The 17,276-nt window shown below is 41.5% G+C and overlaps 1 protein-coding gene across 6 annotated transcripts in view; it reads left to right on the plus strand.

Moving 5' to 3' along the window:
• The window catches only part of tnrc18 (trinucleotide repeat containing 18), a 66,628-nt gene that overhangs the window by 4,909 nt on the left and 44,443 nt on the right, over nucleotides 1–17,276 (plus strand). For all 6 annotated transcript variants that reach the window (XM_036566714.1, XM_036566716.1, XM_036566715.1 and 3 more), the window contains exon 3: nucleotides 12,221–12,379. In XM_036566714.1, coding sequence (XP_036422607.1) covers nucleotides 12,221–12,379 — 159 coding nt within the window. The remainder of the gene's footprint in view (nucleotides 1–12,220; nucleotides 12,380–17,276) is intronic.

Genomic DNA, 17,276 nt, shown 5'->3' on the forward strand with positions numbered 1-17,276 from the left:
GGGCAACCTCCGAGTTCATTTTTTTCCCTCCTAAAACTGGCCAGTTTAGGAGAGAACTGTTCTAAGCGCTGCTCCTCCGAAGTGATCATAACACATTCTTCACTCTAACAGAAGGGCTGTTTGTCCTTCATGCCTCATTTTGTCATAAATGAACTTGAATTTATCTGAAATGGCCTTCATGCGCATAGCCAGCGAGCTGAAAATGCATCATATGTTTGTAGACTGACTCAGTTTCCTGGGAACTGCATGAACATTCCATGTCCTCCACTAATAACTCCTCAACAGCCAAATTTCAATCATCAAAAAGCAAACCAGATTTGGTCTGTCATTCTGTTAGTCTTCCTCCTGAACCAGACTCTCTCTGATTATATTAAATACATAATTTCAATGGCATCTTGGCAAGCACCGATCTGTTTTAGTTTTTTTCATAAAATAAAACAGTTTGAGAAACATATGGGTTAAACAGAGGTTATTTGATAACTGTTCTCTTACAGAGCAGTATTGTGGGGAAATTACCTTTTCGGAATTTAGAATAGATGTAAAAGAAGCCTCCCTTTGAACCCTGCTCTCTGTGTCAGGCGGGGAAACGCTATGCTGGGCTGGACCTGAACCAAGTCACATGCTGAAAGAGTGGAGGGGCATGTGAGCGAAGCCCCATTCCTCAACTTTTATATGGAGTGAAACGTTCTTGAATTCACATTGACTTTGCTGCGTGCGTCTGTGTAGATGAACATCAGTCTGTTTTACCCCCTAACAGATTCCAAAGTATCTCTATATAGTCTGTTGCGCTGATCTCTTTTTTAACAAGTCCTTACCATTTGAAAGGCAGCTGTACCTTTTTAAGCTTGAGCCAGCTCATGCAACCTCTAGGCAGAAGACTAGATATTTCTTTCAAAAATGTTCAGACAGGAATCCACAGCATCAGATGAATGTTTTTCATTGAATTGAAATGGAGTTCGGAAGGAATTCTGTGAAGATGAGCTTCAAGCTTTTGCCAGTCATACCTCAGAGCTCATAAAGATCATGACTTACAACATCTTGTGCCTGTGCCAGCCAGCCTCCAAAAACCTCTTCCCTTCCCCTTAGCTTAACTTTGACCGTTTCACTAGCACACCTGAACTTGCCTGTCTGCACCTCCTAGAAATGGACTCCAAGACAAATAGCTGTATCTGTTTATCTGTTTGTCTTGCATATCCACTCTTGTCAGCTGCCTGAAGTTGTCTACTTGTATCGTCATCTGCTTATTTGAAGAACTCATGAAAATGACATGCTGTTCCATACTTTCGTATTTTACATGGCCAGCTGCCATACACACACTCAATGTCTCAGTATGTTGTTATATTTATTTTTTTTCTTTTCCTCAGGAACGTGCCAAGACTGTAAAAATGACTGCTACAAAGTATAGTGTCCTAACAAATCTGTGCTTAAAATACATATTTTTTTGGTAAAATAATGGTTCAAAGTGTTTTTTTGTTTGTTTGTTTATTTATTTTTTTTTATTGATTTTATTTTATTTATTGCTTGTTTTTTATCATAAGGAATTCTTTTTACATGTATCAGGGCATTGAAAGCAGCCGTATCATATTCAACCACAATCTAGCTAATACAATGTTTTTAGTAACATAGGCAGACCTTGGGATCTTAAAGCAATTTTCCAGACCCAGATCATCTGTGCCATCAGTTGCTTCCTGATGATCTAGTAATGTGAGAGAAGAAAGAAATCTGTCATTCTTTAGTCTTCCAGTCGAGTTCTGGAGTGATTGGAGGCCCTCTGATATTTTCAAACATTTGATTTTTATGACTCAACTAGGGCTGTCTGTCATGAGATTTTAGCTGCCGATTAATTGTCGTATAAATAATTGCTATTAACGATGTATTTTTACTTTGCACGTATTAAAACAAGCCTAAAGTGGCCAGACTCGCTTACTTGCTAGCTTAGTAGCCAACACTGGTGGTGCTATTGAAATCAATACTGCACTCGCACTCACACAAATATCTAGTTACATGGTAAACTAGATGTCATTTGTGAGTGTAAAATTAAGCAAAAAAAAAAAACCACACATCCTGCGAGCACACATGCTACAAACGTTAGAATTAGCTACAAAGCTACCAAATAACCAAACATTATTCAGCACTGCTCTCTAAACATGTTAGAGCACCAAGTTAGAAGTTAGAGTATTTTAAGTTACACAATGTCTCATTGAATGCATGTACTACTTTCATTTATTTACATTTATTTGTCTTACCCCACCTCAGACCATTCACAAACAGCCATGTGTTTATTACAGCAGTATATGACTGTGAAATCTAATGACTGTGGAAAATAATTGTGGCTTAAATAATTGTGATAATCTCAAATAACTGCAATCATCTCAAATAATTGCAGTTATTTCAGATGATTGCGATTAGGTGCTTATGTAATAATTGTGACAAGCCTGGACTCTTTCACGAGTCCTGTAGTATTGATGGTCAGTAATATAACTCAACGAGTGTTTCAGGCAGCAGCCAGTGAGAGAGGTAGCAGAGAGAAAAAAGGTGAAGAGAGATATGCATGTACTGTGCCGTGTGAGCAGCGAACTGTGGAAACGGAGGAGAGTAAATAATCACTCTCTTTACAATTTCAAGTCAGCAGCCAGTTTGTGGTCAAATATTTCTTCAGTTCTGATTATGTGTGTGTTTAAACTTCATATTCATCCCCAGTTTGTGTTTATCTATACTTGTGTATGCATAAAAGCACAAACAGGTCCAGTCCAGTTTAGCTTTGTTTGTGTCAGGTGGTAATGGGGAGATGTACAATTTTGACTACTTTTAGCTGAAACTAGTGTATAGGTCCTCCTGACAAAGAAGAAATAAGGAGATTCTGTTTAAGACAGATGTTAAGTGTGTATTCTCTCTGTTTTTGGAGTCATGTGGTGCAGGCCCAGCTTTAGTTTGTAGAGGGTGGAAAAAGCTGTGATTGATTTTTACTTTTGTCTTTTTTTTATGTACTACAAAATGAAAAAGAATAAATAAATAAAATTACAGTTGTTGTAGTCAGTTGTACTTCGATCAACGTGCTAAGGGCAGTGTGTGTGTGTGTATGTGTGTGTGTGTGTGTGTGTGTGTGTGTGTGAGGAAAAAGAACAAACTTGTTAGAGTTTACTGTTTTATTTTAAGATTTCATAACCAATCCAGGTATTTGAGAATTGTCCCTCAGCTGGAGCTTTCATGGTGCAGATGCAAATGGAAGATTAGGTAGGAAACAACTTTAAATTATGTAATAGTCAACAATAATGTTTACAAATTTTAAATCTGTCAACCTATGTTAACCTTTTTGGTTTTTATATGGCTTTCTACTCCTTGAGAATGATTTAACATTCACTTTACCTAGGTTTGCTGGTTAATGTATTTTCCCTTTTTCTTTAGTAATGATCTTCTCTTTCTGTTAAGGTTGAGCACATTTCTGCAGATCCTCAGCTTGCTTTAATAATGATTCCAGAGATTGTTGGTTAGAACCCCATGCTAATGGCTAAAGTTAATGTTTGTTTAATGCATTTATCGTGCACAGCATGAAAAGAGTACATATTTCTGCACCAAAGCAGACTCGTTTAACAGGGGTTCCATGGAAGCTTGAATAACTAGAGGACGGGGGTGGGGAGAATGTAAATCTTGACTTGATATGCGTTTGAAGTGGAGTGCCTTTGGGAGCGCACGATTGATCAGTTTTCATATGGAGCATCAGAGGATCCTGCAGTTCCAGCCCTGCTGGTGGTTCAGGGCCTGGTTTGAATTTGAGGATCCTGGTGTTTGGCCTGCAGATAGTGCTGACTGCTGACACCTCACCTCCCTCTTTTCCATTCTCTTATCGATCCCAGTGCTCTCCTTCCAAGTGTCTGTTTGCTTTCGTAACGAAACCCCCACCCCCCACCCCTTTCACCAGTAAATCCATGACTGTATTCTATGTATTGTATGTTTGTACAAAGTCGAATATTATCTATTTATTCTTTTTTTACTTGAGGGCCATGGCTGTGACATGTTCATGATTTGTTGTGTAACCTCCACCGACACTGGAGACAAGCTTGCCCAAGGGCACCGAGCGGATTGGCAGACTTGTAGGCTGCCCAGATCAAGGCTCCACTTCCCCCGAATATGTGTTGGCGTTGATCTCTCGCTACAGCTTTTCCTCAGCCTCTTGTTACATTCGATTGAAAGCGCCTGGGCGCTCAGAGTGGAGCACTGCTTAGAGCACACATGAAGGCTCCAATCCTCTGTGCTGTCCTGTCGGCCTTTTCCCTTTCAATTTGCCATTTATTACGCTGTCTTTTGATGACCACTCAGAATGGCTGCATTGCCTAATCCTGTTTAACTCTTGAGAAAAGGCACAAAACCAGAATTATGCCCTGAAGGGTATAGGGGGAAAATTGCTTGTAAAAAATAGCCCAGCAGTCCAGGTGTTATCATTTCCGCCCTCGTCTCTGCACTCTGGTTTCAAGGTTATAGGTGCATTCCTATAAAGTGCAGGGTGAAAGTGCTAAACCAGTGATTTGTTGCTGTTTATTTAGCAGCTTGTAACAGTGAGAGCTGAATTAATTTGTGCTCGTCTTCAGCTCCGTACAGTTCTGGCCTGGGAGAGAGGGGCTTTCTCTGCGGTCTGTCCCTAGCGTGAGCCAGAGCCGTACTATTGAAACCTCTGAGACGAGTCCCTCAGCATGATCCACTGTGACAGGCGGGGAGCAGCACTGAAATGGTGAGCACTGAAACACGGGGGTACTCATGTGGCCCTTCCACCCCCTTCCTGAGTGGTGTGGTGGAGGGGAGGAGGATGTGTGTGCACGCCTCCTGCAGCCTTGACTTTCCTCTGAATTAAACATAAAGTGTTTAGTGTCCCAGTGCACGGACCCCATCCGCTCATCCTTCATGGGTTACGTACTCTGCGCTTTTGAAATAGAATGCTCTGGCTGTTTGGCATGCACTCATGAATGTGTTTTTATGATGGGAGATGGTGTCTTCCTAGAGGGCATTTGCAACCCTTTTTTGTTCCTGCTCTTAGTGTTTGGATAAATCTCTGTAATTAGTGAGGAAAAGAAGGAAGCAAGCTTTCTTATCATATTTGTCTTTTTAATTTTCTGTACTCTGTGTGTGTCTACATGGAAATGTTTTTCCTCTTTTAAGGTCTCTTTTGATGTTTGTTTCTCCTTTTTAAACACGCTCAATGGGTGTGCTGGAAACTCTGTGAAATAATGCTAAATTCCCCAGAAAATTTCCCAGTACGTGGTGGGGGGGGGTGGAACACCTTGTCTTGATAAATCTCTCATTTAAAATCTGCCAGAGATGGCTGTAGAAAAGCCGTATTAAAATGTAATTTGATGGTAAGTGATTGGAAGCTGATGAGATCGGGTTTCGGTGTGGCCTAGAAAAGCTACACCATGTCTGTGCTGTTTAATTCACATCCCTGTTCTGAAATAGAATACAGAAACAGCCCTGTTTGTTTTGTTTGTGAGGATCTCAGATGTGCTTAGGCACTTGTCCCTTCTTCATATTAGTGATGAAAGTTTTTTAGTTTAGTAGGAAGCCACATTGTTTGGTCTTTCGTAACTGTTGTCTGGCTCTGGTTCTGCACAATGGTGCTGTCATAGCTTGGCTTAATATGTAACAGTAATAGGAGCTTCAGTGATATGTATAATTATCCCATGTTTTTATTTAGTCTGTTTTCCTGTAGGGGTGATGTGATAGTACTGATGTAGATTGCTAATCTATATTTTGTTGGGAGTGTTACAGAGATTGAACAGACATGCACAAATGTACAGAAACATGGGTCTGAGAGCTGGAACAAAGGCCACTGGCGAAGTGTATCTGTGTCTGTCTCTCGGGCCACACAGAGAAGCAGTGACCTGGCCGGCATGACTGGGATTAAACTATGCCTCTGAAAAGCTAACAAAGGATGTGAAATGAAAACCAGCTCTACTGTTCTGCGCTCATATCTTGCGTTACAGTGCTCACCACAAAGTATTTTTTTTATTTTTATTCATTTTTTTTTAATTTTTTTTAGAAATGTAGACTATTTTTTACTTGGATGTTTGATGGAATATGTTAAATATGTTAAATATAGACTTGATTTTTTTCCTAAGCATTACTACACTATTTTTCATGACTGTGTCAACTGAGGCATCAGACGGACATGGCAGAGCATTATTTCACTTCGGAAATCCAAACAAGGTTGACATTTTCATCTCGTATTTGCTCCTCCATGCCCCATTTACTGTAATGCTTTAACCACTACTACAAATAAAATAAAAAGCTTGGTATTTCTGTTTTCCAGTTCCGCATTTATTAAAGCTTCACTGCCTTTCTTTACGTAGCTGTTAACAAGCACAAAGGAATGGAGAGGAAACGGCTCTTCAGTGAAAACATCCTAAATCTGACAAATGAAAACATTCGTCCTTTAAGATACATATCGATCCAAGAACAAAATGTACCAGACATTTCACTATACCTGAATGCTTTTAACATGTTTTCTTTGATCATGTTTTTTTCTGAAATTTCCCAGGATTAGAGAAGTAGTGAGAAGGAGGGATTTATACGTCTATGTAGGAATAGAGAATAGGTAAATGTCTCCTTACAGCAGAAGTTGACCGGTACTTTCACTAGACCAGGTCTGTTCCAAAAGTGAACTCCTGAGTGATTTTTCTAATGGATGTCTCAGGCTGTGGAAGGAGCTGTTAGGTAGACCACAGGGAATTTAGCAATTGTTATGAACAGTTGATGTGTGCCTGTTTTTCTGCTATGAACTTTTAGTTTATCAAGGAAACCTTGTTTTTGTGTGTGTGGATTTTTTTTATGGTACTTTATTCTATCTCTGGTAGACAGAAAGACACATCTGTCATACCTCAGCATACTTAATAAAAAAGTGCCTGAACATAATTGCATTCTGTCTGAGCAAGATGACTAGTAGAATAAATGACCTGAAATTGAGTTTTCAACTGTCATGTTACAGTTAAAGGCTTCCCTCTGATTTACAGGAAGAGTCATTTTAATTTAGTTAGCTTTATCAAGCTGTTATTATGTCAGCAAGAGTCAGTCCTTTTTTTTCTATGTTTACTTGAATATCATCTGTTGGCGAGCTGCTCGGTGTTTGTTAACAAAAAGGAATGGTGTGATTCATTATCGTTAGGCCTATTTGTTAGCCTGTCCCGCGTCTGTCATCATATGACAATTTTTCTGCAGATGGGAGGGTCAGGTGAGCATACAGCTGCCTGCCTGTCTTGAATGCTGAGGCCTGTGTGAGTACAGAGCCTTATTTTGCCAGAGCACACTGCTAATCTACACACACGTCTTATGTGGGGAATGAAAAGGTGGTGAGAAGCTTTTCTTCGACACAGATATTAGTGTTAGAAGGGCACTGTGCTACACACAGATGCTGTTTGAAATGGATTTCTAGAGTAAGCTGATGCACGGTATGAATCTGTGGGTGTGCGTGTGCCGTGCTCGTTCCGTGCTGCACATCATTAAGCTTGGTCACGTAATTGCAATCCAGTGCAGAAAATTTCAGTGACACCCCCACTGCAGTGGGTGGGTCACAGGCATTATTTAACCATGGCCTAGTGTCCTGTAAAACACAGGGCCACGGCAAATACAACAGTAAGGCCTTCAAGAGACGGAGCCTGCTAACAAATGCTACTTTTAAATGGCTCCCCAGCGCAGCAGTGCTCAGGCTGTGGACAGATGATCGTGCACACAAATGTGCCTGACCTGTGTGGAGCTGGCTCGTATTTCTGCCTTCCCTGTTGAGCCTGCACCCGCTGGGTGGGGCTTTTAAAAGGCCAGTGCTTTTACCACATGCAGCGTTTCCTTAAATAAAAATGTAGCAAAGGAACAGTTTTAATCCAGAGCAGTATTTATTTAAATCACAATTTTGGTACATTTTGTCACCCTAGATTCACAACAAATTCTGCTGTTGAAACTAAACATAAACTATTGTGTACAGAGTGTATACACAGTAATGTAAAACTGCGCGTTATCTGTGACTGTTTCGAGACCCAATCCAAACGAGACACATTGTTTGACACAATTGAGGGCTTGGTGGAGTGAACAGGCAGTGATGCCTTTGGCTTGAAGCTTTAGAAGCACCCTCAGCTATTAGGCAGAGCTTAGTTCAGCGTGTAGGAACCGCCGCTATATGCTGCAATTATTTTGTCACTCCCCTTTTGTCAGTGAAGCCGAACAAAAGTTTTCAGTTTGAGACCCTGCAGTGCTGGAGAGGTGTAGGAATTTGGCTGATTGTGTGACATCCAGGTTGACTTGTTAGAACGGGTACATTTTGGCATGTTTTCGTCTCCTCGCAGGTGCTGCCATGAGACGGAAAGTGATCCCAAAAGCCTTGTTTTCCAGTGGGTGGTAACACTAGCAAAAGCAAAGATGCGGAGATCTGCTCCCTGCAGTTTAATGGTTTCAGAAATAGCTGGCCTTCAAGCCACCATAAAAAGGCATTTTCAAAAGAAAATGAAGAACAAAACCGCAGACTCTGGAAACACTTGGGCTTCTCAGAAATTCAGCTGAATCCCAAGTTAGTGGGGCATATTATGTAATGTTTAGCTTGTGATTATCTGACACAGCCTCTCTAATACTGTCTTTTATCCCATAGCGATTGCCTGTCATTATCATGCTTTATTTTGATGCTGGAAAGGAAACAATCTTGCTCCTTACTATGGCTGTTGGAACAGCTTTTGAGAGAGTAGTGATTAACTGCTTTATGACTGCATAGTTTATCATGTTTCTGAGATGGTGCTACTATTTTCTTTTTTTCTTTTTTTTTTCTGGGTATGGATAGTATGGAAAGCATGCACATGGTGGAATGTCATGCTGTCATGTTCTCTGAGAGGTCAGCTGAAGTAATTTTGTAGGCTCAAGTTTAACAGATCGCTTTTAAAGCATGTGTTGTAGGCCTGGTTTGTACAGCCTTCACTTCATCGTTCACTCCCCGGTTAGCATTTCAGTCCTGCTTTTTCCTTTTGGTATTTACTTAACTAACTCACATAAACTGTAAATGTAGTTCTCTCCTCCATGTATGAATTGCTGTGTTGTTTGAGGTTTTGCTTTTGTGCTGCATTGTAATGCCTATCATAATGCTGGCCTTTGTTGTATAGTGCTCTGTTTTTTTAGAGCAGGTGTTGTACTTTGTATGATCAGCTAAGAGTGGGTCTGAGTATTTTAATGGTCTTTTTTCATCGTACTGTGTCTTAGTTTAAGGTCTTGAATTCTAATTAGTGTCCCTCTTTTCTCTAATTTACAACAGTTCTTTCGAAATTGTCTTTAAGGGTCTGGCTTTAATTACAGGGGGTGTGTGGTTTTGAGGGAGGTGGGATTGCGAAAGCGTACCGCAAGGCCTGTGGGTTGCAGTCGAGTTGAGCAACGTGAGCAATTAGGAAATTCCTGGGCCCTATTCAGCGCGTCTCTGACAGTGCCCTCGTAGCTGGAGGAGGGAAAAACGCTCAGCCCTCTGAAAAGCTCTCGTGTTTAGGAAGCTGAACTGCTCCTGACCTGCTGAACTCCTCACTCTTTCTCATGCGCCCAAGACGACAACCATGTCTGGCGTAAAGCTTGCTGATTGGAAAAGGCCGAAAGTGTGCGGGTTCTGAGGCAGCGGGAACCACTTGCAGATGGCATATGAATATTTCAGAAGTAACGTGAAACAAATGACTTTGTAAATTCCTTGCAAGGCCCATTTGGATGTAGGTGCAGGTAAATGACAAACAGAGGGAGCGACTTTAAAACGTGCAAGTTTGTCGGGAAACTGTTTGCAGACAGTGTGTTAGCTTTGAGGTTTTGTTTTATTTATTTGACAGGGGCTCCCACTTACTGTTCAGGCAGCGCAGCGGACATTGCCGTGGGTGCCTTTTGAGGCTAGTGTTTAAGCCGAAGTACTTTTAAAATGGGTCTAAATCAGCTCTCCAGTTTGGACTGAGGAAGAAAGGGTGCCATCAACACACTAGAATGGATCCTGAGTCTATCTAGAGCAAGCTGGAAGTGAGTGGAACATCTCTCTGTGGTACTTCTGCTTTTATAAATCCACAGCCACTCACGTTTTTGTGCATGTTTGCAGTATGGGCCACGGTTAAGATAAGTTGAAGCACATGGCTCTGCTGTCCTTGGATGCAACCCCCACTCTGGTGAGGAAATGTTGTCCAGATTTGCCATTTTAGTGGTGTGTGTGTGTGTGTGTGTGTGTGTGTGTGTGTGTGTGTGTGTGTGTGTGTGTGTGTGTGTGAGAGAGAGAGAGAGAGAGAGAGAGAGAGACAACAGCTCACTCATACAGAAAGGCTTACAGTCTGAAATGCACCGCTACCCTTTGTCAAATCACCTGGCTACTCTTGCTGCTCACCTCTCCGGGCCATGTGTTGACCAGTCTTGCATATGACTGCATCCTGTTAGTGGTGAAAGCCAGCTATGTATTTTCTCTTCTTTCTAGGTTTGTCAAGCGGTGCTTAAGTTCACATGTGTGATTTTTGAGCTTAGCTCACTGAAGACCAAGCTACCAAGAATGGATTTCCTGTGGATTTTCCTCAGCCTCCTTTCTTCCTCGCTCGCACCTTGCTTCTAGCTGGGGGCCTGATCTACCCCACAGTTAATGTTTCGATGCAGTCCAAAAAGGTTCACATCTGCCAACAGCAATAGTCTCCGCCTGCGTGGCGCAGCAGCTCCTCAGCAGAGCAGGACCTTCTTCTGCAGCAGGTTAATCACATGCTAACCCCTGCTACAAAGGCCTCATGTTGCTGTTGATGCCTTGTTGTTCCTCCTCCTCTTCTCATGCTAATGAACCGTTTACACATGCGGGAGGGGGAGGGAAAAAAAACAGGCTCATTGTGGAAAGAGGCGGAGGCGACTGCGTGTGTGCGTGCATGCGTGTGTATGAGAGTGTCCATCTCCTGTTTGTGTAATAAGTGTGAAGGCTCCTCCCACGCCAGTCCAAGACGCTATGTGGGAAGGCAGCGAAGCTACATCCCTGCAAATGGGTGAAACGGTCATTAATTTAGACTGTGCTTGCTTTTCGTACATTTGAACCCTGTATGAAGTCAGGGTTTAATTCACTGATTTTAAATGCTAGGAATATTCTTCAGGGGCCAGAATTTCTTTTTTCTTTTTCTCCTTCTCTCTGCTAGATTTAGACACTCTCATTAAAAGCAAAGCTCTCTCCCCCGCCTCCACTGTGTACCTACCCCACCCGTATTTTTAAATGCTTCCCCAGGTCTCTGTGGAGTAACCATATGAGTGGTATGGCTGCTGTTTTTATCCGGGTGCCTTTGAAAGAGACTGGGGGGTGAACTAAAGCCAGCGTGTCCTCCCCTGCACCAGTTGCGATGCTGGCAAATGAAATCCCACTTTTATTTAGACATTCTCACTCTTGAAGCTGCACATCTGGTGGCTATTGTAATGACAGTTAACATAACATTGAGGATGACTAATAATTATTCATGACATTTGTTTACAAGCAAAAGCCAATTTGCGCTTGTGGTTTCTCTGCGCCTCTTGGTAAACATTCGTCTTTGAAAGAACATGAAGAGACCGCCGTTGCAGTGGAACCAGGTTAGAGGTTTGTGGCTCTGCTGAAATTCAAAAGAAACCACAACCCTCTAACCTCACCCTCCTCTGGGTAATCATTTCAGTTTTGCCCAAGCTCTTTTTGTCCTCTCAGGAATGTGATCATCTCGGATGACACCGTGACACTTCTAGCTTTGTTTGCTACGTGTTTTTGCCTTACTCATTCTAAAGCTGTAGCGCTGCTACTCATTCGTTGTTGAATCGCAATTGTTTTTCACAATTTACCATCCATACTTTCATCAATATTTGTTTGCATTTCTGTATGTATACTGGTGCTGTAGTTTGATCAATGTACATTAAGTACCTACTTAATGCCTATACACAGCAGCTAGAGAATGCTACTGAATTTTGTAAGAGTTCTTCTGTAGCTTCTGTACCCAGCCTTGTTGAAGATATGACCAGTTTCTGCCTTGTTTAAGTCAGATATATGGACATACTTTGGCTTAAATAATAAAACTCAGGTTTGCAATAGAAGATACAATGGTTTGTTAGCTGTACCAAAACTGAATAAAATGATCATTGTGATCCATTTGCTGTTTATTGATGGATTGTGATATTTTAAACCACAACATGAGCGATGATGAGTGGTATCATGAGCTATTTGACAATACACAGCCCTAAAAGCCTGTGCTTTTTTCCCCTTTAGGTGATGCCTTTCCAGGTGCCTCCAGCTTCCTTGGCGGCTACGTAAGTTCGTCTAGTCCACACGCAGGGCCCAGCCCTCTGCCCTCTGACCCTGCCTTCAGAGCCCCCAACCCAGCCAGCCTGCAGATGGCCCAGCTCTGGGCTTCACATTCTCATGAAGGTAAGGCCTAGCCACTGTATGTATGTGTGTGTATGTACAGTGCTGCAAAAAAGTATTTGCCCCTTCCAGATTTCTTCTATTTTTGCATATTTGTAAAATGTAAATGTTTCAGATCATCACAATGCTTTTTAGTAAACACAAAATGGTGCTTTTAAATGGTGATTTCATTTATTAGAGTTAACCAAATTCAATTAACTGTTGTTCAGTTTTACTAGGCACACCCAGATCAGATACATGATTCTACAATACAAAAGACACTGGCCAAAAATGGCATTCATGTAAGAGTTGCAACCCAGTGTTGACCAAAAAGAACACAAAGGCTCATCTCACAATTGCCAAAAAATGTCTAGATGACCCCTAGGACTTTTGGGATGATATTCTGAGTCAAAGGTAGAACTTTTTGAAAGACACAGGTCCCGTTACAAAAGCGTAAAGCTCACACTGTGTTCCACCATAAGAACATCATACCAACAGTCAAACGTGGTGGTGGTAGTGTGATGGTCTGGGCTACTTGGATGACTTGTCAAAATTGATGGAACCATAAATTCTGTTCTGTCAAATTCCGAAGGAGAATGTCCGCGCATCAGTTCGTGACCTAAAAAAATGCAGTTTGCGCTGCAGCAGGACAATGATCCAAATTACACAAGTCCACCTCTGAATGGCTCAAAAGAAACAAAATTAAGGTTTTGGAGTGAATCCCGTTGAGATGCAGTGGCAAGACCTTAAACGGGCTGTTCATGCTCGAAAACCCTCCAATGTAGCCAAATTAAAAGAATTCTGCAAGGAAGAGTTGGCCAAAATTCCTCCATAGTGATGTAAAAGACTCATCGCAGGTTATCGCAAATGTTTGATTGCAGGTGTTACTGCCAAGAGTGGCACAACCAGTTTATTAGGTTTAAGGGGGCAAATATTTTTTTCCATGAGTGATAAAGGTTTTGAATAAATCTTTATCTTCAATAAATAGAATGATCATTTAAAAGCTGCATTTTGTGTTTCTTCGTGTTGTCTTTATCTTATGTTAAAATTAGTTGGATGAAACATTTTTAATGTGACAAATTGGGGAAGGGGCAAATACTTGTTCACAGCACTGTATGTATGTATCCGTCCTTTTGTCTCTTCCACATCAAAGGGTGGAGGAAAAGCATGCCAGCACGTCGGTGTTTAAAACAAAGTAGAAGCCTTCTTTTGCGTAAGGCTGCTTCAGCAATATTGAGCTTAACGATCAGGTCTGTTGGTCGATCATCAGGCCAAGACAAAGACCAGAATCACAGGCTGGGTGTGACAGGCAGCACTTGTGGGCAGCCTCGTTCCTGCCTATGGGGACTTCTTGACTTCTTCTTGAGCTGCTTTGGGTTTAAAGTTAATAGGAATTGTCTCCAGATTGGCAATGTGCAAAAAGAAAGCAAAGTTGAACTTGTAAGAAGGTGTGCCTCCAATGATAAGGCAGTATGTGGCTTATTAAGGCAGTATCTACTCAATATCTGCTCATGCCTATCCAGGCCTAATCGTTCTACCCTCTCTTTCAGAGTCAGTTCTACAGATTCTGAGCGGCCTGCAGTCGCAATAGCTGTAGCAATAATTGTGTTTTGGCAATTCAGACATAAGGTAGACTACGTTACTGCTACACAACATCATATTTGTACCTTTTTTCTTTCTAGAAATAGCTGTTGAAGTGCAATGAGCAATACCTAAAAAGAAGAAAAAATATTGTATTTTATTGTATTATAATGGATATAATATTAATGATGCGGTGCCCACTGTTGTAAAGTGTCGTCTTTACTTCATCAGTGTTTTAAGTCTTCTTTTTCACTTGCCTAACACCTTACCATTTTCCCATCACGCAAGTAAGCTGTTTCCCAGTGTGGGGCTAGCCCATGGTCTGTAGATCTGATCTGGGCTCAAGTTTTTGGCGTCACTCCTTCAAATTCCAAAGGAGCTCCCACCCTTCCATTTTGAGCAGGCTGCGATTTGAGCTTACAAAATGGTTCGCATGTACACCAAACAAATGAAAGAGATGCGACACGAGCATGGGTGTGGGTGGATTATTAACGAGGCTAGCTGAGGGGCCTTGCGGCCGCAGGCTTATGTTTCAAGTCTCTGCAGAGAAAAGTGCAGATCGTCTCTGAAGCTTTGGCACCGATCATAGTATGCCTGCTCTGCCCACATAGAAATGTGATGAATAGCTGACATTGAAGTGTACTCGGTCACAGCGGCCTGTGAAAATATTTGAACATGCGTGTTTATTCTGAAAGGCGCACCTGGCCCTTATTAACGGAGGGAAGTAGAAGTGGCAGCTGTGGAATTCTGCTATTTTTATGTAAGAAGTGTGAAACAATCATGCTTCTGCCCCTCCTCCCTCTCTCTCCCTAGACTACAGTGCAAATGGCACACATCCACAGAAGAACAGGCACGGTCTCATCAGATTTATCTCTGAAGTTCGCTTAATAAACATGAATTGCAGCGAACTGTGAAATATTGTAGTTTGTAACGGCGGCCTTGGTATACGTAGGGTTCTTTGTGTGGTAACCCCTCAAGCGGCAGTTGACTTTAAAATAAGCAATCTCTATGTATGTGATAATGCGCTTTTGTCAAGCAATTAGTGTTCCACAACGTAGAGCCTATGTGCAAAGCATACCCAGAGAGTTGGAAGCCAGCACCTCATCCTCATTTGTATGCATGTGCGATGTACTTTAGAATTTGCCTACCTTGGCTTGTAATTCAGAGGGTGATGCAGCCTTTGGTTCTGGAGTCGTCAAATAATTAATGCTGAAACGATAAGATGAGTGTTTGCCAAGTGGCTTTATCTGCACCGTGCTCTGCGAACGGGGTTTGTAATCAGATGTGCAGATAGCATGTGGCGTTCACCTTTGGACCATGTGCTGGGGTGGTATGGCGTGGCGACTACAGCACTGCTTGCCACGAGGATGTGATTGATAGAGTTTCCATGCTTGCCAGTGCTGTCACACGCTGCACTCAAGGAGAGAGGAATGCTTTGCCCCGGGTCTGCTGATGGATTTGTCGGGGCAGCGTGATGCTCCCTGCTGCTGACTGGAATCCAGATGACCTCTCCTAATGTTGACGTGGTTATAAAATAGGAAGTGTGAGATATTGCCAACGTACAGTGGAGAGGGGCAGGAGGTAGAAGTTTGGAGGCATTCTGAGAGGAGAGCCCAAGGGGTTGTTAAGGTGTTGATGTGAAAGTGAAAACTCTGTTCTGCCCTTTTAATAACCTACTCTGTTTGGGGGCAGGGGGAGCAGTGGGCCCCCCAGCACATGGAGTATTTAACAGTTGAATAACTTAAGTCAAAAATGAAAATTGTCAAATATGAATGATCTTAGCTCTTGTACTTATCTTTGGCTTAATTTATCTGGTTTACTGAAATCTTACTTTGTAAAATACCCCCTTCCTTGCACACTTGAATGTTTTTATTGTATGGGTGTGACAGTGCATTGTGACAATGCATCATAGAGGATGGACTTCGCCATATGTTAACTACAGCATCTAGTGCAAGTAGACTATTTCAACACCAAAGTTTGCAAACGGTCATCACTGATCAACACCTCACTTCAGCATTTCTCCTGCCTCCCAGCTCTAGTGTCATTAGTAACTTCATGCATCTACATGATTATGAAGCACTTGGTCCAAAATTTTGTGAGAATATTAAATCGTGAATCCGGTATTGTGAATCCAGTTGAATGGTGGGCTGACTGTATCGTTACACTTCTGTTTTTCTTGCTTTAACCCACTTGTTTGAATTCAGGAAGGGATTCTTAAATAGGGATGCAACTGTGTGGGAATTCTGTAAATATCTGCTGATGCTCACATATGAATGTTTATAAAATATAGAAATTGGATCTATGTGCGTGTGTATACAGCCCTGTTTCCAAACAAATTCTGATGCTGTGCAGAAAGTAAATAAAAACAGAATAAAGTAATGTGAACATCATTTAGACCCTGTATTTAATTAAAAATAGTGAAAGGACAATATTTCATACGTTGAAACTGAAGTTTTGTTTTTTGAAAAATATGACCATTTTGAATTTAATGCCAGCAACATGTTTAAAAAAAAAAAAAAGTTGGAACCGGCATGTTTAATACAATATTCCATCACCTCTTCTTTTAACAACATTCTTAACATTTGGGAGATCAATTGCTGTAATTTTGAAAGTAAATTGCTTTTCCCATCCTTGCTTGATAGGAGATTTCACCTGCCCGATAGTTCAGGGTCTCCTTTGTCTTATTTTTCGTTTTGTGATGCGCCATTGTTTTCAATAGGTGACTGCAGGTAGGCCAGTTTAGCACCTGGACTCTTTTACTATGGAGCCATGCTGTTGTAATACGTTAAGCTTGGTTTGACTTTGTCTTGCTGGAAAAAGTAAGGCCTTCCCTGAGTTGTCGTCTGAATGGCAGCATATGTTGCTCCAAAACCTGTATGTATAGTTCATCATTAATGGTGTCTTCACAGATGTGCAAGTCACCGATTCCATATTAATTGATGCACCCCTATACCATCACAGACGATGGTCCCTCTCCTATTAGCCCTGGAGAGTGCAGCATCTGTATTTTCCAAAAAGAATTTAAAATTTTGATTTGTTGGACCACAGGGCACTTTTCCACTGGAAAAGTCCTGTAGGGGGCTTGATTAAAGCTTTTTACCCAATTAAGTTATCAGTTATCAAAGGTTTTATGTTATTTGTATGTAAGTCACATGACTTGATTTAAGGTTATATGCCATCATTTAGTCAGCCTGCTCAGAAATAATCATTGCCACCAGTAGTGCAGGACTTACTGACCAGGTGGTAAATAATTATATAATAATCAGTTATTTTCAACTAAACAATAACAAATTCATAACACTAATTAGGCATGTTGTCTTAGTGTGCCAATGTAGAAAAA

Source organism: Colossoma macropomum, unplaced genomic scaffold, assembly GCF_904425465.1.
Source record: "Colossoma macropomum unplaced genomic scaffold, Colossoma_macropomum, whole genome shotgun sequence".
Lineage (NCBI taxonomy): Eukaryota > Metazoa > Chordata > Actinopteri > Characiformes > Serrasalmidae > Colossoma > Colossoma macropomum.